This window comes from Argiope bruennichi, chromosome X1 (genome assembly GCF_947563725.1).
Source record: "Argiope bruennichi chromosome X1, qqArgBrue1.1, whole genome shotgun sequence".
Taxonomy (NCBI): Eukaryota; Metazoa; Arthropoda; class Arachnida; order Araneae; family Araneidae; genus Argiope; species Argiope bruennichi.
In genome coordinates this window covers 135,647,592-135,667,636 of record NC_079162.1, presented here as the reverse complement: position 1 = coordinate 135,667,636, position 20,045 = coordinate 135,647,592, and the positions used below count along the sequence as shown (strand labels likewise).

The 20,045-nt window shown below is 32.7% G+C and overlaps 2 protein-coding genes across 2 annotated transcripts in view; both read right to left on the bottom strand.

Annotated features, from left to right (window-relative positions):
• LOC129959413 (uncharacterized) overlaps positions 1-12,018 on the bottom strand; it is a 35,611-nt gene extending 23,593 nt beyond the window's left edge. Inside the window, exons 1-4 of the mRNA XM_056072235.1 lie at positions 11,681-12,018; positions 11,265-11,365; positions 9,829-10,570; positions 7,996-9,774 (exon numbers count right to left, since the gene is read on the bottom strand). Of these exons, the coding sequence (XP_055928210.1) occupies positions 7,996-9,774; positions 9,829-10,570; positions 11,265-11,365; positions 11,681-11,836 (2,778 nt within the window). The 5' untranslated portion in view covers positions 11,837-12,018. The remainder of the gene's footprint in view (positions 1-7,995; positions 9,775-9,828; positions 10,571-11,264; positions 11,366-11,680) is intronic.
• Positions 11,942-16,137, bottom strand: LOC129959412 (uncharacterized protein K02A2.6-like). The gene is made up of 4 exons (XM_056072233.1): positions 14,947-16,137; positions 14,293-14,823; positions 12,050-14,164; positions 11,942-11,968 (listed from the first exon to the last, which is right to left on the bottom strand). The coding sequence occupies exons 1-4, from the start codon at positions 16,045-16,047 to the stop codon at positions 11,942-11,944; spliced, it is 3,774 nt and encodes a 1,257-aa protein (XP_055928208.1). The 5' UTR covers positions 16,048-16,137.
• Between the last annotated feature and the right edge of the window lie 3,908 nt (positions 16,138-20,045).

The following is a 20,045-nucleotide window of genomic DNA, read 5'->3' as shown; positions in this document are numbered from 1 at the left end:
TAATAAAAAAATAACAAATGTTGTTTCAACTATGAATTTTTTTTAAGTGAAAGCACATTCTTAAAGGCTTTTTTTCATGTTAGTAACATGCCGATTTGATGAACCAGGGTGTCGTAAATTATTGAAAACGAAAAAAAGGTTTAGAACCCTTATCTGCAAAAATATTAAAACATTAAGAAAAATAAAAGCTTGAAAATATAAGGAATTTTATACTCTTTAATTTGATATAAGTCTGCAGTGTGAAAAATGAGGAGGTTTTAAGATATTCAAGAAAAACTAAAATGTTTGCCGAGAAACATCTCTGCAACATCGGCACCTATGTTTTCAGAGGGTGTTGCCAAATTCGAACGAAAAATTTAGAGAAGTGATAGTAGGCATTAAGGAGATGAAAAATTATCATAAAACATAGTGTAACAGGAGACGTTTATTCTGTGAAAATCACAAAAACAGATATCGAAGAAACAAATAGCTTGGCGAACAGAATGGCCCAATGAATGCGAGGATTTGGGACAAGGTAGTCGAGAAGAAGAAGCTTTCTCATATGTAAATTTTCCATGCGTTCTAGGAAGAAAAAGGCAGCGAGAATTGCAAAATTGATGGTTCGAGGAGTATAAAAGCAGCTTGTATTCATTAAGGAGCAGTGCAGAATTGATAGTCGATAAGTTTCATTCGCAAACACCATGTCAGATTTCATAAATGACGAATATGCGGATATACATTTAAGTTACGGCCGAGCGGATGGTAAAGGAAGCCTAGCACAAAGAATATACCAAGAGCAATATCCAAGTAGGCGTTGTCCACACCACAGAACCTTTGCACATATTGATTGACGGTTGCGGGAGACAGGATCCTTCAAAATAATTAGACTAAATGCTGGGCAAGAACGAAGTGTGCGAACACCTGAAACAGAAAACCGAGTTTTGCAGCGCTTTGCCGATATCCCATCAACAAGCACGCGATCATTTGAAGCTGAATTGGATATTCGGCACGAAATGGTGTGGAAAGGCATGCATGCTGAAAACATGTACTCCTTCCACTAGGTGGATTGGACGCGGCGAACCTGTTGATTGGCCTCCACGTTCCCCGGAGCTTAATCCCTTGGATTTCTTCTTCTGTGTCCACATGAAATCTCTTGTTTATCAGACACCTTTGGATACAATGGAAGACCTCGTAGCACGGATCGTCATCGCTGCTGGAGAAATCGCAGGTACACCTGGTATGTTTGAGCACGTCCGGCGGTCCTTTAAACATCGGTGTCGGTTGTGTAATGACCTTCGCGGCCGCAACACTGAGCAATTTTTATAAAAGTTTCTCATCGTCTCCTTTCTTATGTTAAAATGTCTGTGCTGTAAATGTATGCTGTATTTGTATTCCAGCAAATAAATTTTCATCGTCGTTTGCGACTTTATATTTCTTTGGAAATTCTTATCGCCTTGATGCTTACTATCACTCCTCAGAATTTTTCAGTAGAATTTTGCAATACCTTCTGTCAACATCGGTGCCGATATTACAGCAAACATTTTAGTTTTTTCTCTTTTTTTTAATATCTTATAACCTTCTCTGTTTTCACACTACAGACTTATATCAAATTAAAGAGTATAAAATCCCTTATATTTTCAAGCTTTTATTTTTCTTAAAGCTTTAATATTTTTGCAGATAAGGGTTCTAAGCTACTTTATCGTTTTCAATAATTTACGACACCCTGGTTCAACAAATTGGCATGTTACTTACATGAAAAATAGTCTTTCAAAATGTGCTTTCACTTAAAAAAAATTCATAGTTGAAACAACATCTGCTATTTTTTTATTAATTTTTTAGTTTCCAACAGTTCTCCGACTCCCTATATTTTTGCGATTTTCACCCCCCTAAACGACGCTTGGGACCCCATGTTGTATGGTGATTCTTTATCCTCTTGATGCCTACTATCACCCCTCTGAATTTGTCGGTCGAATTCGGCAACAACCTGTAATATATAAACTCTAATTTCAATTTAATTAGTTTCCAAGATTTTATCCTAATGTAGCCCATAGTAATTTCATTTTCTTATTTCATGATACAATTCCACTGTCTCTACTTAAATAATTCAAGAGAATCTTTATAAAATTGCTGAATCGACTAAACGCCGACGCTTTCACACGCTCAGCGCGAAGGAACAGAAAACTGTCCAGTAAGCACTTTCTTTTTAAAAGATCCCTGTGTTTCCTTACATGTGATTGACATGCGTCAGAAATCCCTATCAGAATCTTATTAATATATTAGCACTATGAAGAAATATTTTCCCTATCAAAATCTAAGGTTATAGAAGACGAGGGATAATTTATTTCTCTTTTTTCCCCCACTTCTGCTTTTTGTGTCGCGCTGTGGCGAACGCGCAATGTCCGCGTCTCTCCTTGTAAAATATTATGCTTTCCCGATGGATTAAAAAGAATTTAGAAATGAAATTTTTACCATCAATTGCACTCGGTAATATTTCTATAGTGTAATAATTGCAGCCTGATAAATTAGATTCCGAAAACAGATATTTTACTATCAAAGTAACTTAATTTGCAATTTTACAATTTACTTACTCCAGGAATTTAATGAATTCCCATAATTTGGCTACTGCAAAGTAACTCTTCTTAGCGTGCATATGCACAAGAGTATCGAAAGAAAAGAGGGCTTTATTAAATTTAGTTTAGACATTAACTGGATTTTAGTCAGATAATTCTCATTGTGAAATAAATAAAATAAATTTACCATTTCATTATCGAGGAGCTAAATATTAGATGAATAAGATGACGATTAATTTTAGAACTTGAATTTAAATGATAAGTTAAGAAAGCAACACTATCACCTTATTTATGTATAGTATAAAAGCTTTAATTTCTCTGATAATTCCATTGGCAAGTAAACGAAGTACTCGATGAAAACCATTCTTTTTTCTCCATAACCTATGATAACATCTTAGCTGAAAGATAAAAATTAGTTCGATAAAAATCCGATGTATTAATCACTTGCCAGTTTATTGATTATTCTCCTAAATATAGTATAAATTATAAGCTGAATGAATGACATTTAAATATGGTGACTGAAAATTTGCGGATTTAATGTCGTCGACATCCATCCCATTTAATTCTTAGTCGATGGATCAAAAATGTTAGGCAAAATACGACTTCTTATTCACATGTCTCCTTGTCGTTATGTTGTTAAAAGTAGAATAAATTAAATGCTTGATGAACAAATTTGAATCGCATGTCTGAGAATCTGTGGATATAGTATTTGACATTCATCGCATTGAGTTCATAGTCGGCTGTCCAAAAATTTTCGGCAGATTGCGACATCTTATTCACCTTGTCGGGTATATTACCAAAAGTAGTGCTAATTAAAAGCATTTCAATCAAATGTCTGAAAATCTGCAGGCTTAACATTTTCGGCACTCATCGCATTGAGTTTATAGTCGGCCGACCAAAATTTGTCCACAAAATAAGCCTATCACATTAACGATATCTTATTCATTTATTACCTTGTCGGTTATATTGCCAAAAGTAGCGCAAATTATAAGCTGAATGGACGACATTTGAATCAGATGCCTGAAAATCTGCGAACTTAATGTCTTCGACATCAGTTGCATTTAGTTCTTAGTCGGTCTATCAAAAATTGTTTGCAAAATGCTGCATCTTATTGACCTGGCATCCTATCGATTATTTTGCCGAATATGGTCAAAACGCTTTAACGTTACTTAGATATTTAGACAGTTTACAATATATTAACTTTAAGATGGTTTTTAAGTAATCATGTTCGGCTCTTTATAACCATCCTGAAGTGGTGAAGAATTTTGCCGATGAAAGTCAATCTTTCGCCGACGGGGAGGGGGGGGGGCAAGCAGTTGCCGACAAGGGGGGGCAATTGCCCCGTGATACCGCCGCCTATGTATGTATGGTCATTGTGAAAGAGTCAGTGATCCATCAAGACTTAATTGTATTAAAGGAAATTTATTTAAATGTATTTTTAAGCGATAAAGTTTGCAGCATTCATTTAGTTTCCGACAGTTATTACTTATTAAATTACAGTTGCCTTTTCTATTTTATATATATTTTTAGTATGTCATTTGAAAGAACTCATTCAGCTTTTTGAAACATGGCGGTTTCATTCCTGAACCTTTTATTTTATAGTTAAATATTTATGCAAGGTCGTTTCGTTTTTAATCCATTTATGAAGAAAGGACATTTTCAAAGCATGATCACTCCTGTGAACTACATTATAAAAGCATTTTGTATATTTCAGATACTTACTAAAAGAACAAATCCTCCATAAAGATACATCAGAAGAACGTGTTAATTGTGACACACACTCGAAAAAAAAATGTATTGAATAAATTTGCTGAATTTGTCAGGTATTTTTATACTTCTCACAAAAAATATTTCGTACTAAAGAGTAATTGAGAATAATATTTTGATACATATGAAAAAAAAAAATAGTTAAAAAATTAAAATTCTCTATTTTGTCATTATCCTAATAGCTTTATGTTATTTATTTAAATCTTAACTGTTAGGTTTGCTTCTAAAGGTTAAAAAAATTCATATTAAATAATGAAACTTTGATTAATTCGATACAATTAAAAACATTTTATATTATGTATTAGAAAACTAGAAAATATAGTGGTACTAAATATGTACCACTTCTTAAAAAGTAAAGCAAAAATGTTTTTGTCTAAATTTTAAATGTTGAAATTTGCTCTGAGTGTAAAAACAATGTTTTCGTCAAATGTAACAAATTTTTATTTGTGTCCAATGATGTCATTATTTTTGCATAAATTCTTATGTCTGAAGGAATTAACAAAGAAAAAGATGTTTGAGTAAAAATTCTAGCTGTATAATTCTTAAAAAATTATACAAATAAAAAAAAACAACAATTTTAACTACAAAAAGTGTAGATTATTCAGCCAACAAACTGAAACATATTACTGAACGTAAAAATTGTTTCAATAGTGTTACATATTTTTTTCAAACTACAAAGGTAACTATTAATTCAAAAATGCTAAAGATGAAAATGGTCTATTCCAAAGTTGTGTAAAGAAAAATATTGACACAATATAAAATATATTATCAAGGCATAAAACAAGAGAAAATAATATAAAAGATATAAATGAATGAGGTATGCTGTTTATTACAAAGAATCAACAACAATCTTCATTACATGTATTAACAGACACAAAAAAATAATAGACAAAGGATAACAGACATAAAATAAATACTGATTTTACAAACTAACATCTATTATCATATTTAATTAAAATGATATGAACACATATCTTCTTGTCATAGCATCAACACTATTGAAATAGGTATAGAATATCTTTCTAACAATTTTTTTCTTAAATGAGCTAGTATTTGATTTAAAATGTGGGAGAAAAAGTTGCAAACCAAAATCGTAAGTGAAAATAAAAGATCTACAAAAATGCGAAAGCACAAAAAAAAAAGAAAAAAAAAAGGAAAAATCGTTTAAGAAGCAGCAAAAAATAATCATAAAGACCCTTTCCTTTTAGGGTTAGTAGATTGAATATTGCTATCCTCATCTTTTGCGTCATCACGTCATCTCCGTCATATCATATGAAAAATTGCTCACCTGCATAATTTCCCCTTGTTTGAATTGCACCAAAGGTAACAACCAAAATTTTTCGTGAAGAAATTCAAGAAATTTCTTTGTGATATTCGGATGTCTCGGGCGCCGCCGTAGTTTCGTTGAAAGGGCGTTTGGGGCCTTTCAGTATTGATAAAATTAATATTTTAATAAAAAAATATTTGTAAATTGTTAATTTAATTTTGAATTATTAATTTCAGAAATTAATAATAAAATGCTTGCAGGATCGAGTTTTCAGGGTAATATGTTACCACACATGCTTCGCCGCTGACAAAGATACTTTACTAATATATAAACTATGCCAAAAGTTTTAAGGTTATTCACTGGTTATTGAACTTAAATATTTTAATAAGTGAATAGTTTAATTTCATCCCGAAGGTATATTACTAGTCTAATCCCGAACAAAATTTCCCAATCCGTGCTCTCAGCTTGTTTTTTCCATCCTCTCGTTTGCTATGACAAGTGATTGAAAAATAATCAGTTGCGACCTTGATATGGTATAACACTCTCCCCTCGCATCATTTACCTCTTTTTATTACCTTAGTGATTTTTTTATATGGTATGCATCACTATCTTTACTACACTCATGTCCAAAATTAAGGTCACAAAGATGTTTTTCAAAGTAATTCTAAATGGCTACTAGTAAAATTTAAACAAATTATATTTTATATATTGTGAAGGATGGCTAACACGATATTAACCTTTGTTGTGGGAAAAAAATGTTGTTTAGCATTAGTTTTTGGGGAGCTACTGAAATTAGACCGTTTAGGCATTTGGGATTTTTGCCTGTAATTTTGTGAATATTGCATTAAAACAAAAAATTGAACCTGTTTCCTGTAAGAATGAGTTCTCATAATCGTTTAGATTGAGATGGAGAACTGTTGTGCCTTGAGATGGAGAACTGTTGGCAAGCTTGAAGCTGGGCAGTCTCAAGCGGAGGTGGCTCGATGGTTACAAGTGGTCCCGAAAGTGGTATCCAGGTTGTGGAATCAATTCCAAACAAGTGGTACTGTAATCAGTGTCATGTATGCTAGGTAGACCGAGAGACGAGACGATTCGTTTTACATACACGCAAAGAACATTTATTAGTATTAAGATGCACAGGCACGAACGAGCATAACAACAACTACACCGAACAAGTACAAAACTAAGAACTACGGAACTCAAAAAGGCAAGAAAGCAGGCGCGCGTCACACAGCCTGGAAAGTTCTTTTATAATCTGGCTGTTGCCAGATACATAACAGTTCCTTTCTCTAATCTGGCTGTTGCCAGATACATAACAGTTCCTCCCCGACAAAATATAGAGTCACAGGACCAGTCCACGACCTCCGTAATACAAGGCCTCACAACTAGTTTGTGACGTCACACAATGAGGATGATTGCCTGCCGTGAGCAGAATCCTGCTTTCTTCCTTGATGTGTAGGTATATTTTAAATTCACTTAAAAATAACTTACTTTCCTAATATTAAGACATGAATCTTGCATAAAATTCAAGATTTATTTTTTCCCGTGTGAATAAAAGAAACGGCATGATAGAAAATCTTAAAAGTCCTCTATAGCGTATTGACCATTTTATAACATTCAAACTTTCGAAGATGTGAATTTATTAGATATATACATTGAGGTATTGTTAGTTTTCTTGTTTTAATAGTTTTATTTTATTAAAAGCTGTTAAAAATCGTTTTATTTTTTCCTTGAAAATATTTTTTAAAGCTTGAAATTAAATTAATCATTAAGACTTTTTAAAGCTTTTGATGATTTTTTTTATTGTAGTGACAGGTAATACATGTATTTTATAAACTAACATATAATTGTTTACTTCTCAAATTACTTATGAACTTTCAAATAAAACATTAATGTATTTAATATCAGATTTAAATTTTACACCAACTAATTCTGTTGATAAAAAAGAATTACTTTCACACCTTGTTTTTTCACATTAAGAATTGTTTTCATTTAATATATTAGTAATTCATACAATTTAATAAACTAGCTTTTATTACATCTGATTTCACATTTCAATGCACTTATACTTAATCTGAAGTAACAGTAAAGGACAACACAAAAAATCACACACTATTTGATTCATAACATTTTATTTTCAGAGACAATAACAAAATACATTTTGTTTCTTTATACTTTATTATAAATTTCACACAGACAAATGAAAATAATTATAATATTAAATAAAGTTAAAATACAAATTTATAAATAAAAGTTAATAACAATATTAAAAGAAACAATTGTGATAAAAGTCAATTAACAATTTATACTGATATTACTTGTTATGCTTGAAAATTTAATATTAAATATTTTTATCATCCCTCCTCTTTTTCAAGTTAGTAATTTTTAATTTTTTTCCTTTCTTTTTTCTGCTTTCTTTACAGCTAGGTTTTTTTTCTGAGCTAAAGCTTTAGCTAAATTATCATTTTTTTTCTTAACATAATTATTTAAAAATATATTTGTGGAGCACCAAACAACTTTCCAGATAATGGAATTAAACTGATGACCTTCATCACATGCTCCACTATCACAGAATTCATTTTCTTCAAGAATAGAATATGTAAGGCAAGAAACTATTTTTCTTTGATCGCGAAGTTTTAGGAATTCAGACTCATATTCGTCGCATATTTTTTTAAATACTGTAAAATTATAGAGCACTGCATTTAAAATATGTTCTTGCGGGAAAGAAAGTTTGCCCCTATCCAAATTTTTTAAATATTCATGTTCTGGGGATAATTCTATCTCTTTATCTAACTGATGTAAATATTTGCAGGCAGTACACTTAGATTTTTTTAAAACAGAAAAAATACAATACCCTGCAAGATACATCAAAACAGGAAGGCTTTCTTGCAAATTCAAAATGTCTGTTGGTTCTACTTTAAGGTCGATGAAAGCAATTGAAGAGCTTGGATCATAATCCGGAAAGATATCATCTGTTTCAAAATTTGTAATTTTAAAGGTGCCGAAAGATTTGCTGGGAACGGACAGTTTCAACAAAGACTGAATTCTTAATTTTTTTTCACATTCAAAGAGTTGCTGTGTTGAAATATTGTATTGGCAACCTGCTAATCTGCGATAACAGCCAAACCTACTTTCCAAGTCATCTGTTTGAAGCTTGCCAGGGAGAATATAACTCATTTTAAAATTATCTTTACAATAAGATGAAATTTCTATTAAAGCTTTGGTAGTTAAAACTAAAGCAGTCCTTGTTTCTTTTGTAAATGTCCCAGTATTAAATTTCATGTCTTCCCAATTATCAAGCCATTTTAAAAATTTCTCTAAAAATAATATCTTAATGTCCTTTTTATCAAAAGTGAATGGCTCCTGATACCTATTGTTTAAGCGTTTACCTTTATTCGGTGTTTTAACATTAACAATTTGCCACCATGTAATAATGATTTTTAAAAACTCAGACGTATCCTTAGAATAGATTAAATTTTTCCTTTCTCCTAATTCAACAAGAGCTTCTGCAACATGTTCATTAAAAATACTCAAAACCAACTGAACGTTTTGCCTTTCCATGTTTGATGGAGCAAGTGCTTTAAGACTTAATTTAAAACCATATTTAACTAAGCTATCCGATTCTAAGTTGTACAAATCTCTTATAGTTGAAAATCGAGCTGTTTTAAAGTTAGCTATATCTTTTACCTCAGGAACCAAATCAAAATTAGGATAGAAGAAACATTTCCCATCATTTTTTTGATTTAACCAATTGTTTCTCATACACTTGAACAAATGAACAGGGTCTACAACATAGAACAGTGGTCTTTGTTTATTAACTGGATGAGAATAACAATAAGATAATTCTGGCGGATCAATAAAAAGTCCAACAGCTTTCCTATTAACTGAATTATTGTCAGTAATAATACCAATAACTGTAAACCCAATACCTTCCAATCCAATAATGATTTTCTTAATAAATTCATGCAAAATTTCCCCTGATATGGAATGCACTGGCAGAACATGAACAACATCTTTATACTGGGATGCAATGCTTTTGACCATAAAAACTTGGGCACTAGAAGCAGAAGCTTCAGAATCACACGACATGCCCGTTACACAACCCCCTTTATACTCAAAATATTCTTTTATGTGAACTTCATCTAGCAATAAAGTCACAATTTTATCTTTCTCCTGCAAATATTTAAATTTCTGTTTTATGTACAACAAAAAATATGAATCTAGTTGTTCTAATTGTGGGCTTACATTATACTTTGAACACAGATGATTTATAGTATTTGGATGAGGCAGAACCAAATATCCACTTTGTCTTAGGAATTTATATGCAGATGGTGCTATAGTATACAGTAAAGATGAAAATATCATTATATCAGATGAATATCTGCGTGCATATTTATTATTTATAAGAAAAGAAACTTGCTCCATCAAAAAATTAATTGCTTGCGAGCTAACTTCAGAATTTTCCGAAAGGGCCTTTAATAAGTTGCATATTAACTGGACTGTATCTTTTACTTCAATTTTCCCTTTTAACTCATACATAAAATTTTCTAAATGATCTAGAATTTCTATAATTGTACCTGATTTACTTATGACTAATGGAAAAGAAAAATTGCCTAAACTTCTAACCTCATGATCTGCAACATATGCATGGGCTTCTAATTTGGAAGAAATTAATAAAGAATGACTTACCTTAGGAGCTTGAGAAGTGTCTAGACAAATAAAAATTATTTCGTTTGCTTTTTGAATTACACTCCATATATTTGATTCAAAGTTTTTAAATTTTAAAATTAAATCAGAAAAAGTGTTGATTTTTTCTAACTCCTCTTTTTTTGCTATGTCCTGGAGACTGCTATTTAAAGCTGCTTTTAAGTTCTCCATATCCTTACGTGTTGCCCTATCCATTGGAGTTTCTCTTCTTGCTTTTGATTCCGAGGAAAAATATGAGGGTAAATTAGGGAAAATGGAAGGTACAGCACCAGGTACAAGCCTAGAAAAAAAAAAGTGGAATTCATTAGATAAAAAAAAATTAGTAATTTTATAATGCATAAACTGAAAGCTAACGTATATTGGACAGTATTAAATAAAATCATACTATTAAATAATAAAATTTAAAATCAACAGAAACATTTATTCATCCAAAATAAATAGTTCAATATTGTGTTGGAATGTCTAAAATAATTATTTATTATTACTACCATTCAAGCAATACAATATTCTACATGAATTAATCAATTGATTTTACACAATATGAAAAATTGATTTAAAAACAGTTAACTTTTCATTACTTTTTTTAAAAAGTTTAAGATATTTTGTAAAAGTTGCATTCATTTATAATTAAAGATTGTATATAACTAATGATATTTAAAAATAATAAATATTAATTATTTTATATATAATCTGATGATTTATAGATAAACAAAAACTACATTTTCTAAACCTATATGAGCATGCAATTCATATTGTTTTACAACTATATCTAACTTTTTTACATAATATTTTAGAACAAAATATAAATTTAATTTGCTACAATCTATAGTCATGATATATATAATAAAAAATTAAGTTTTATTATTCATTAGAAGATTTTAAACTTTTTTTATAAGAGTATAATAACAGTAAATCACTTAAGTACTTTGTAAGATTTTGGTGATAATTATTACATATTTCTAAAAAAAACTTACCTTTTATACTCCATTGGTACTTGAATAAGTTCTCCTGTACTGGTATTAAACGCTTCTCTAACAGTTAAAAACTGATTTTCTGGAAAATGTTTAGCACAGACCTACATATATGAAACAAATATTAGGCTTAAGTCAAATTTTAAAAATATATATATGAAGTATAATTAAAAAGATACAGAAACAAAACATTTTAAATATTAAGAACAAATTAAAAAAAAAAGACTATGAGAAGTAACAATAAAACAAAGAAATTTTTTATTTAGCTCAAGCAAACAATACCAAAGTAATTGGAAGCATAAGCAACTAAATGTAGAGAAAACAAAATGACAGAAATGGAAGTTATACATAATTTTAAATGTTTCACAGTTCGAGAGAATTAATTAACTAAAAATTGTACAAAAAAGAATCAAACTTACCTTACTATATTTAGTTGGCACGAAATTGTCCCGCTTTATTGCAGAGATCCATGCTCTTCTAGTGTTTTCATCTTTTGGAAACGAAAATACTGAAATATTGGGGCTATTTTTCGTGTAATTACTTTTACAATTAGGAACACAGCACGCACTAGGCATCTTTATTACAATAAATTAAAATTAATATGAAAAAAAGATCAGAAAAGTTTTAAATAAAACCAGTAACACATTACCCGCACTTCGCTACGCCAACATCTACCGTGACTAACCGCACTCTTTTACACCAGCTGCCTTTAGAATTTTCCTGAAAATTCATCCTAACTCGTGACGTCACGGGCTGAACGCGTTGGGAGTTGTGAGGCCTTGTATTACGAAGGTCGTGACCAGTCTCTCTGGAGGTCTCCTGATTCGGTTTGAGCGTCGGAGTGGCACATCAGTTTTCGGCTTTCCGGAAGCATCTGGTACAGGCCCAGGTGGCATCTCATCACTTGGAGTGGCAGATACAGGTACATCCTTAGGTTCAGGGACAACTTCAGGTTCAGGTGCAGGCGGTTCCGATTCAGCAACATCATCGGATACTGGCTCATCTGGAAAATTCAATTCTTTATCGTAAATTGGAATTTCAGTATCAGCTTGGGATAATTCAATCGACTTCCCACATTTCCTTATTTGATCTACGTGTCTCTTCCAAATTTCATTTCCAACTTGTATGCTATAACTCAAAGTTCCATCTCGGTTTATAATTGTTCCAATTTTCCATTTGTTAGGTCCGGAATAATTTCTTACGGCTACTTTCTCCCCTTCCTGAAACTCACGCAAGATAGATTCTGTGTTAAGTCTCGAACTCTGTTTCTGAACAACTTTGTCTCTCAAATTTGGTTTAAAAAGATCAAGCCTAGTGCGAATACATCTCTTCAAAAACAAGGCACTCGGAGTTTCTCCCGTGAGTGAATGTGGAGTTATTCTATACTGTAATAAAAATCTTTGTAATTTCACATTTAGATCTCCAGAATCACCTCTACTGGATTTCAACGAAGCTTTGAACAACTGCACTATTCTTTCTGCCTGTCCGTTCGAAGCAGGATGGTAAGGTGCTGAAGTTATATGTTTAATATTATTCAGTTTCAAAAAATGTCGAAATTCGTAACTAGTAAAACTTGCGCCGTTATCACTAACCAAAGTTAAGGGAATTCCATAATGAGCAAAAAGAATACGAAGATGATGAATTGTAAAACTAGCTGTAATATTTTTCATCGGAATGACTTCTATCCACTTCGAATATGCATCAGAGACTACAAAAAACATTTTACCCATAAAAGGACCAGCGTAGTCAACGTGTATCCTTTGCCAAGGTCCATTTGGCCATTCCCACGGATGTCGATTTATCCTTGCTGGTTCGTTCCTCGTTGCGATACAAGCTGAACAGTTCTGAACAAAATTGGCTATACTGGCATCCATACCTTGCCAATAGCAGTAGCTTCTAGCTAAGGCCTTCATTTTGACAATTCCAGGATGTCCAACATGAAGTTCTTCCAAAACTTGATTCTGGTACTTTTCAGGAATGCATACTCTATGACCATACATTATGCAACCATTTTGCAATGAAAATTCAGATTCTCTACCTTTCCAAGGCACAGGTAATTCAGTTCCAGATTTTAAACTTTCATACAGTTCGAACAATTTCCTATCAGTTTTAGTAGCTCTAGCTATGTCGGTTGCTGTAACAGGCATTAATTCAACTTGCGAAATATTTGTCACGTCTGCTTCAGTCAAGTACTCACAGTCCTTGTCAACTGTTAGTGGTAACCGTGAAAGTGCATCGGCATTGCCATGATTCTTTGTGTTTCGATACTTGATTGTATAACTGAATGCTTGGAGAAAAAGTGCATAATGAACCATTCGTGTTGCTGATAGACATGGTAAACTACGATTAGGTGCGAAAATTGATACTAGGGGTTTATGATCGGTTACGAGATCAAAATGTCGACCAAATAAATATTGATAAAATCTCTTTACTCCCCATACGATACTCAATGCTTCCTTGTCTATCTGCGAATAATTACGTTCCGTTTTAGTCAATGACCTTGATGCAAACATTGCTGGTTTTTCTGAACCATCTGGCATAATGTGACTTAAAACTGCTCCTATTCCAACTGGTGATGCATCAGTTTGTAATACAAGAGGTAACTTAGGATCATAATGGCATAAAATTCGGTCTGAAGCAATTTCTTGTTTCAATGCCTTGAAAGCTTTTTCACATTCTGCAGTCCACAAAAATTTAGTATCTTTCTGCAGTAAATTATTGAAAGGAGCGACACGAGTAGATAAGTTGGGAATAAATTTTCCGTAGTAATTGACTAAACCCAAAAAACTCTTCAAATCAGATACAGTTTTTGGAACTGGTACCTTCGTAATTGCATAGATTTTTTCTTGTGTTTTGTGGAGGCCGAATTTATCAATTGTATGACCACAATAATTCACAGATTTCTTAAAAAATTCACTTTTCCGCTTATTTACTCTGAGATCATATTCTTCTAGTCTCTGTAGTACTAATTCTAACCTTTCAAAATGCTCTTGATCATTCTCCCCGTTACGGTAATATCGTCTAAAAATACGTGTACCCCCGCGATGCCTGATAAAACTTGTTCAATGGCTCTCTGCCACACTGCCGGAGCTAAGGCTATACCGTAATTCATTCTCTTGTAACGGAACAAACCCTTGTGAGTATTGATCGTCAATAGATGTCGGTCCCGCTCATCAACTAACATTTGAAGGTATGCCTCAGATAAGTCAATTTTAGTAAAGAACTCTCCTCCTGACAGTTCAGCAAAAATGTCCTCGATACGGGGTAAAGGATACTGCTCAATTTTTAGTCCCGGGGTGATAGTCACCTTATAATCACCACAGATTCGTAGGTTCCCATTCTGCTTGATAACAGGAACAATTGGTGTAGCCCACTCACTATATGTCACCGGCTCAATGATGTCTTCTGCAACTAACCTCTTAAGTTCAGCTTCTATTCTTTCTTTTAAAGCAAATGGTACTGGTCGAGGTTTAAAAAATACCGGTTTGTAATTAGGTTTCATTTGAAGACGGCAACAAAACTTTTCCAGTTTCCCGATACCCGGAGAAAAAATTTTCTCATACTTTTGAAGCAAGATATTTAATTTATTGGTTCGAGAATTACAATTTCCAACCCGAACTGCTTTAATTGAGCTCCAGTCTAATTGGAAATTTCTCAACCATTCACGACCAAAAACTGCATTTACTTTTGCATGTACCAAATAAATAGTTTCTGTATTAATTTGATCTTTGTATTGAATTTGCACCACTGCTTGGCCAGCTGCTGTTATCATAGAATTATCGAAATTCCTAAGCAATAATTTGGTAGGCTTAATGGCTACATCCGGACAAAGTTTCTTAAATTCATTCACATTCATACAACTAATAGCAGCACCAGTATCTAATTCAAATAAACACTTATTCCCTTCAACAAAAATTTCTAATAAAATCTTATCCCTTGCATGTTGTGGTGATTTAACGCTATTAACTGGTACAGTTTCAGAACAAGATTCTATTTGTTTAACTGTTTCGTTAAGTTTTGAGCGGCAGACTTTTGCCAAATGCCCGTTCTTTAAGCAATTCCTACACTGAGTGTTCTTGTGCTTACATTCGTGAGCTAAATGTTGAGTACTATCACATCTGTAACATTTCCGAGATTTATCAAACTTCTTTGTAGGTTCAGATTTCTTAAATTTAGAAAAATCTTTTTTGATAGTTTTATCTTGCGAACTATGTAATTTTTTTATCGATACCATTTGATTCTGAATTTCACACACATTTCTCTGAGCAGATTCCATTGCGAATGCAATGCTCTTAGCTTTTTCGTATGTTAACTTATCCTCTGCTAACAGCTTTTTCTGTATATTTTCGTTTTTGAGACCCATCACCAATTTATCACGAAGCATCGTACTTAAATTGTTCCCAAAGTTACAGTGTATCGACAGTTTTTGAAATTCGGCACAATAATTTGCAATGGACTCACCTTCAAATTGCTTCCTCTTGTAGAAACGAAACCGTTCTGTCATCTCCAGTGGTTTAGGATTCAAATGTTCCGAAAGTAATTTTACGATATCTTGATAAGTCAATTCAGAAGGAATGTTGGGAGTGGCTAGATTCTTTAACAATTTATACGTTGTTGCTCCCATAAGGCTTAAAATAGCAGGGACTTTCATTTTATCTTCGATCCCATTAACAACGAAGTAAGATTCTAAACGTTCCACATAACTGGACCAGTCTTCCACAGACGCATCATAAGATTCAAAACTAATGTTCGAAGATCCCATCCTCGTCGCCAACTCTTTTGTCATGTATGCTAGGTAGACCGAGAGACGATACGATTCGTTTTACATACACGCAAAGAACATTTATTAGTATTAAGATGCACAGGCACGAACGAGCATAACAACAACTACACCGAACAAGTACAAAACTAAGAACTACGGAACTCAAAAAGGCAAAAAAGCAGGCGCGCGTCACACAGCCTGGAAGGTTCTTTTATAATCTGGCTGTTGCCAGATACATAACAGTTCCTTTCTCTAATCTGGCTGTTGCCAGATACATAACAATCAGGAAGACCGGCCAAGGACGTCACAGAGCAATGACGCCTGCACAGGATCGCTATTTAGCATTAAGCGCACGATGGCATAGGCTGACAACGGCTCCTAAACATGCTCGTGACCTTGCTGCTGCGTCTGGGATAAGAATTTCCAGACAAAAAGTATACAGACGTCTAGCAGAGAGGGCTCTTTATGCCCGGCGATCAGTTGAGCGCGTCCCTTTGACTGCATCCAACAGAAAAGTCCGGCTGTTGTGGTGCCTAACATATCAGTCTTGGGCCCAGCAAGAATGGGGGCGTGTTTTTTTCAGTGACGAGTCGAGATTTACCACACAGAGTGACACTCGTCGAATCTTCATCTGGAGAGAGCGAGGAGCTCGTTATCATCCCTCCTACGTAAAAGAAATCGACCGATTTGGTGGCAGAGGAATCCTTATCTGGGGTGGCATAATGTTGGGCAGTCTCACACCACTGCACGTCTTCGATGCGGGTACTGTCAATGCACATCGCTATAGGGATGAGATCCTTGAAACCTATGTAGGTTGTTACGGGGTGCTTTTGGTCCAGACTTCATGTTTATAGATAAAAACGCGCTTCCACACAGAGCCCAGATCGTTGAGGATTTTCTTGAGGAAAAGGATATTCGACGTATGGACTGGCCCTCGAGGACTCCGGATCACAATCCTATTGAACATGTTTGGGATGGTCTCGGAAGAGCCATTGCACAGCGTAACCCCCCTCCTAATACCCTCCAAGAATTAAAAGCCGCGCTTTTGGAAGAATGGGCTTTGTTGCTGCAAGTATTTATTGACACCCTCATAAATTGTATGAAAGCTCGTTGTGAAGCCTGAATAGCAGTGCACGGTGGTCACATTCCATATTAGACAGGCTTTTTCCGAGATAAATGCTTTATCTCTGATTCATAATGTAACACTTTTTGATATATCCTGTTTCTTAATTCCCAATTAAAATCTTTTCCATGTTGTTATGTGTCTATGTTCTTTCTTCCATTGTAGTGTACCTCTGTGCTAAATTTTGGGGCAACACAGTGAATAGTTTTTCATTTTTCGCAGATTTTATGTTTGTGACCTTAATTTTGGACACGAGTGTAGTAATAAAGATGAAAGTGTATGCCTGTTGGCACTCTACAGGCCATACCATTAGACCTAGAGCTATCAAACTTGGCACATGTATATTTTGGGGGGTAAAAAAGTACCTCAGAGATTTTTAAAAAAATATTAGAATTTTAATTAATTAAATTAAAGGCTTTAAAATTAGACTATATGGTGAAATCAGAGATAAGAAATTAAATCTAAAAGATTTATATGAAATCAAATATGACCAATATTCTTGGCGAACTAGCAGGTCGCTTGAGGTGACTAGTCGATACTAATCTAAACAAACAATAAAGAAAAATGTGGATACGTGTTGGCGCTCTACAGACCAGATCGTTTGACCTACAGCTTCCAAATTTGGTTCATGTATACCTTGGAGAGTGGGAATGTGCACCTCGGATCGATTTTTTTAAAACTTTTATTACTTAAAAATTAAGCTGAATTTTGATATTTTTCTGCGATATTTTCCGAAAATATTACTGTACGAAAAGGAGTTTTATACCATTTTAAAATATAAAAAAAATTGTTTTTCATGATACCAATCTAATAATAGTGGGATTTAATAAGAATTCACTAGAAAAGGAAAGAGATTCTTATCAATATTCATAGTTGGGAAAACAATAAAAGCTGATGTGGTTTTTTTTAAAGCGTCATATTTAACGGAACTTCAAAAAGTTTTTCTTTTATTTCCTTATTGCTTTAAATTTATTTGATTTGTTTTGAAAAAGTAATTTATTTAAATCATAATTGTTATTTCATAGCGAACTTCGGAATTTGAAAAAGTTTTGACTTCTGGAGGTATTTAAATATTATATTTATTTAATTAATAGTGTTTAAATAATTCGTCGAAAGATAAACATAGGCCATATTTTAATTTATTTCTGTGCTTTTATTGGTTATTTATATATTTGCCTCCAAGATATTCAACACCCTGTGATGGACAAAGCAATCGATTGCACTTTTGCCGAGTTTTCTTTCTCTCATTAAAACTGGGATAAATATAAGATCAAGAATCATTTAAAGAAAGTAGAAAACCAAAATAAAGGAATTTTATTTAAAATATTTGCGGCCCGGAACTATGATCCAGAATTGTTTTTCAATATTTCTTTAAAAAAAATGGAACTGTTCAAGAATATTATCTATAACGAGTTTTGAGTAAATATTTTCAGGATTAGTATTTCTTTATTTCCTGTCGATTCACTTAATTATTTATTTTTTGTATCATTTTCGAATCTAGCAGCATAATTGAAAGTACGATAATTTATTTTACTCATACTTATTAAACAGGGTATGTGATTATTCTAAATATTGTTTTCTTTTGAGAAATACTGTGAGCTAGTTGCAACCTAGGAACAACAAGAGAAAATAAATAAAACTTCGTTTTTATTTTTATCAACCAAAACGAAAAAAAAAAAAATATATTTTCGAGTTTCGAATATTTAAAGCATTTCATTGTTATATTATGACGCTTATAAAGCTTTCAGATTTATAAAATGTTGGTTATTGTAACCTAAGAAATATCGAAAAACTGAAATATATCGCCATCCTCTTATTATTGTTGAAGGAAAGTCATTCTTTAACGATAGTAACTAGACTTAGGCATTTAAGAAATCCACTTGACATTAATTCATATATGAGCCGTTTATTTTGAAAGTGGGGCAAGTCCATTTTTGAAAAAAATGGAGATAATGGCAGTTATAGATAAAACTTGTTATAATCTTTTTATGTGTAAAAAATTTATAGTAAAAAAATATTTAGATTCTAGTATTTTGGAGATGGAATTTTATTCTCTTAACAGTATTGCAAATCTGTTTATTTTGAAAGTAGTGCAAATCCATCTTAGATTGAAATTATATTTGACCGAATATATTACGGCAAAATTTAACTCTGGTTGCTTTATGGTGAAGGAAATGTGGCCGCTTGACATCGTGTTTGAAATCTAAGGTGTTTCTATTTTATCTATTTTTAATATTGAAAATTGGTGATTGTACAGTATTTTATAAATAATAAAATGCGTATTTTAATTTTGTGTGTCGATAATAATGTTTACTTCCATCACCGATTATTCAGTCCAGTGAAAAGGAAATAAATATCATTGATCACAAATTTTGTATTGTCAGGACATTCATTTCTACCGAACGATCGTGATTTTGGAGTGGAACTATCCAGTAACTATTCAATCCAGAACCAGTTCCTTGCATATTCCCCAGGATTACTATAAAGTAATACAAAATTGTCGAAAACATAATAAATTTTTAGTACATGAAATTAAACATGGAAATTTATTTTCAACCCAACCTCTGAAAAAAGCGGTTTTAAAAAGAAAGAAAAATACCGATGGAGAAACCATGAATTGATTAACTATATGCTGGATCAGATTTACAAGGGATGCACCATACAAAATGTACGACAAAGAGAGAACGAGATTTTGAATTTAACATTATCGATTTGTCAACACAATGAGGAAGGTAAATAATTCCAAGTAATTTCAGATATATAAAATTAACTTTTATGTAAGAAAAAAAGGAGATTTATTACATCTGAAAAATACAAGGATATGATGGATTTATTACCATATATACCTCCCGTTCATCACGAATTTTTTAAAATGTTAAATCTTGAATAAAATTCAAAT

Coding starts and splice junctions, on each gene's coding strand:
- LOC129959412 (XM_056072233.1), bottom strand. CDS start 16,047: ATGACAAAAGAGTTGGCGACGAGGATGGGATCTTCGAACATTAGTTTT. Junction 14,165..14,292: donor CAGGCATCGCGGGGGTACAC/GTATTTTTAGAC, acceptor GAATTTTTTAAG/AAATCTGTGAATTATTGTGG. Junction 11,969..12,049: donor AGAGACTGGTCACGACCTTC/GTAATACAAGGC, acceptor AAAATTCTAAAG/GCAGCTGGTGTAAAAGAGTG.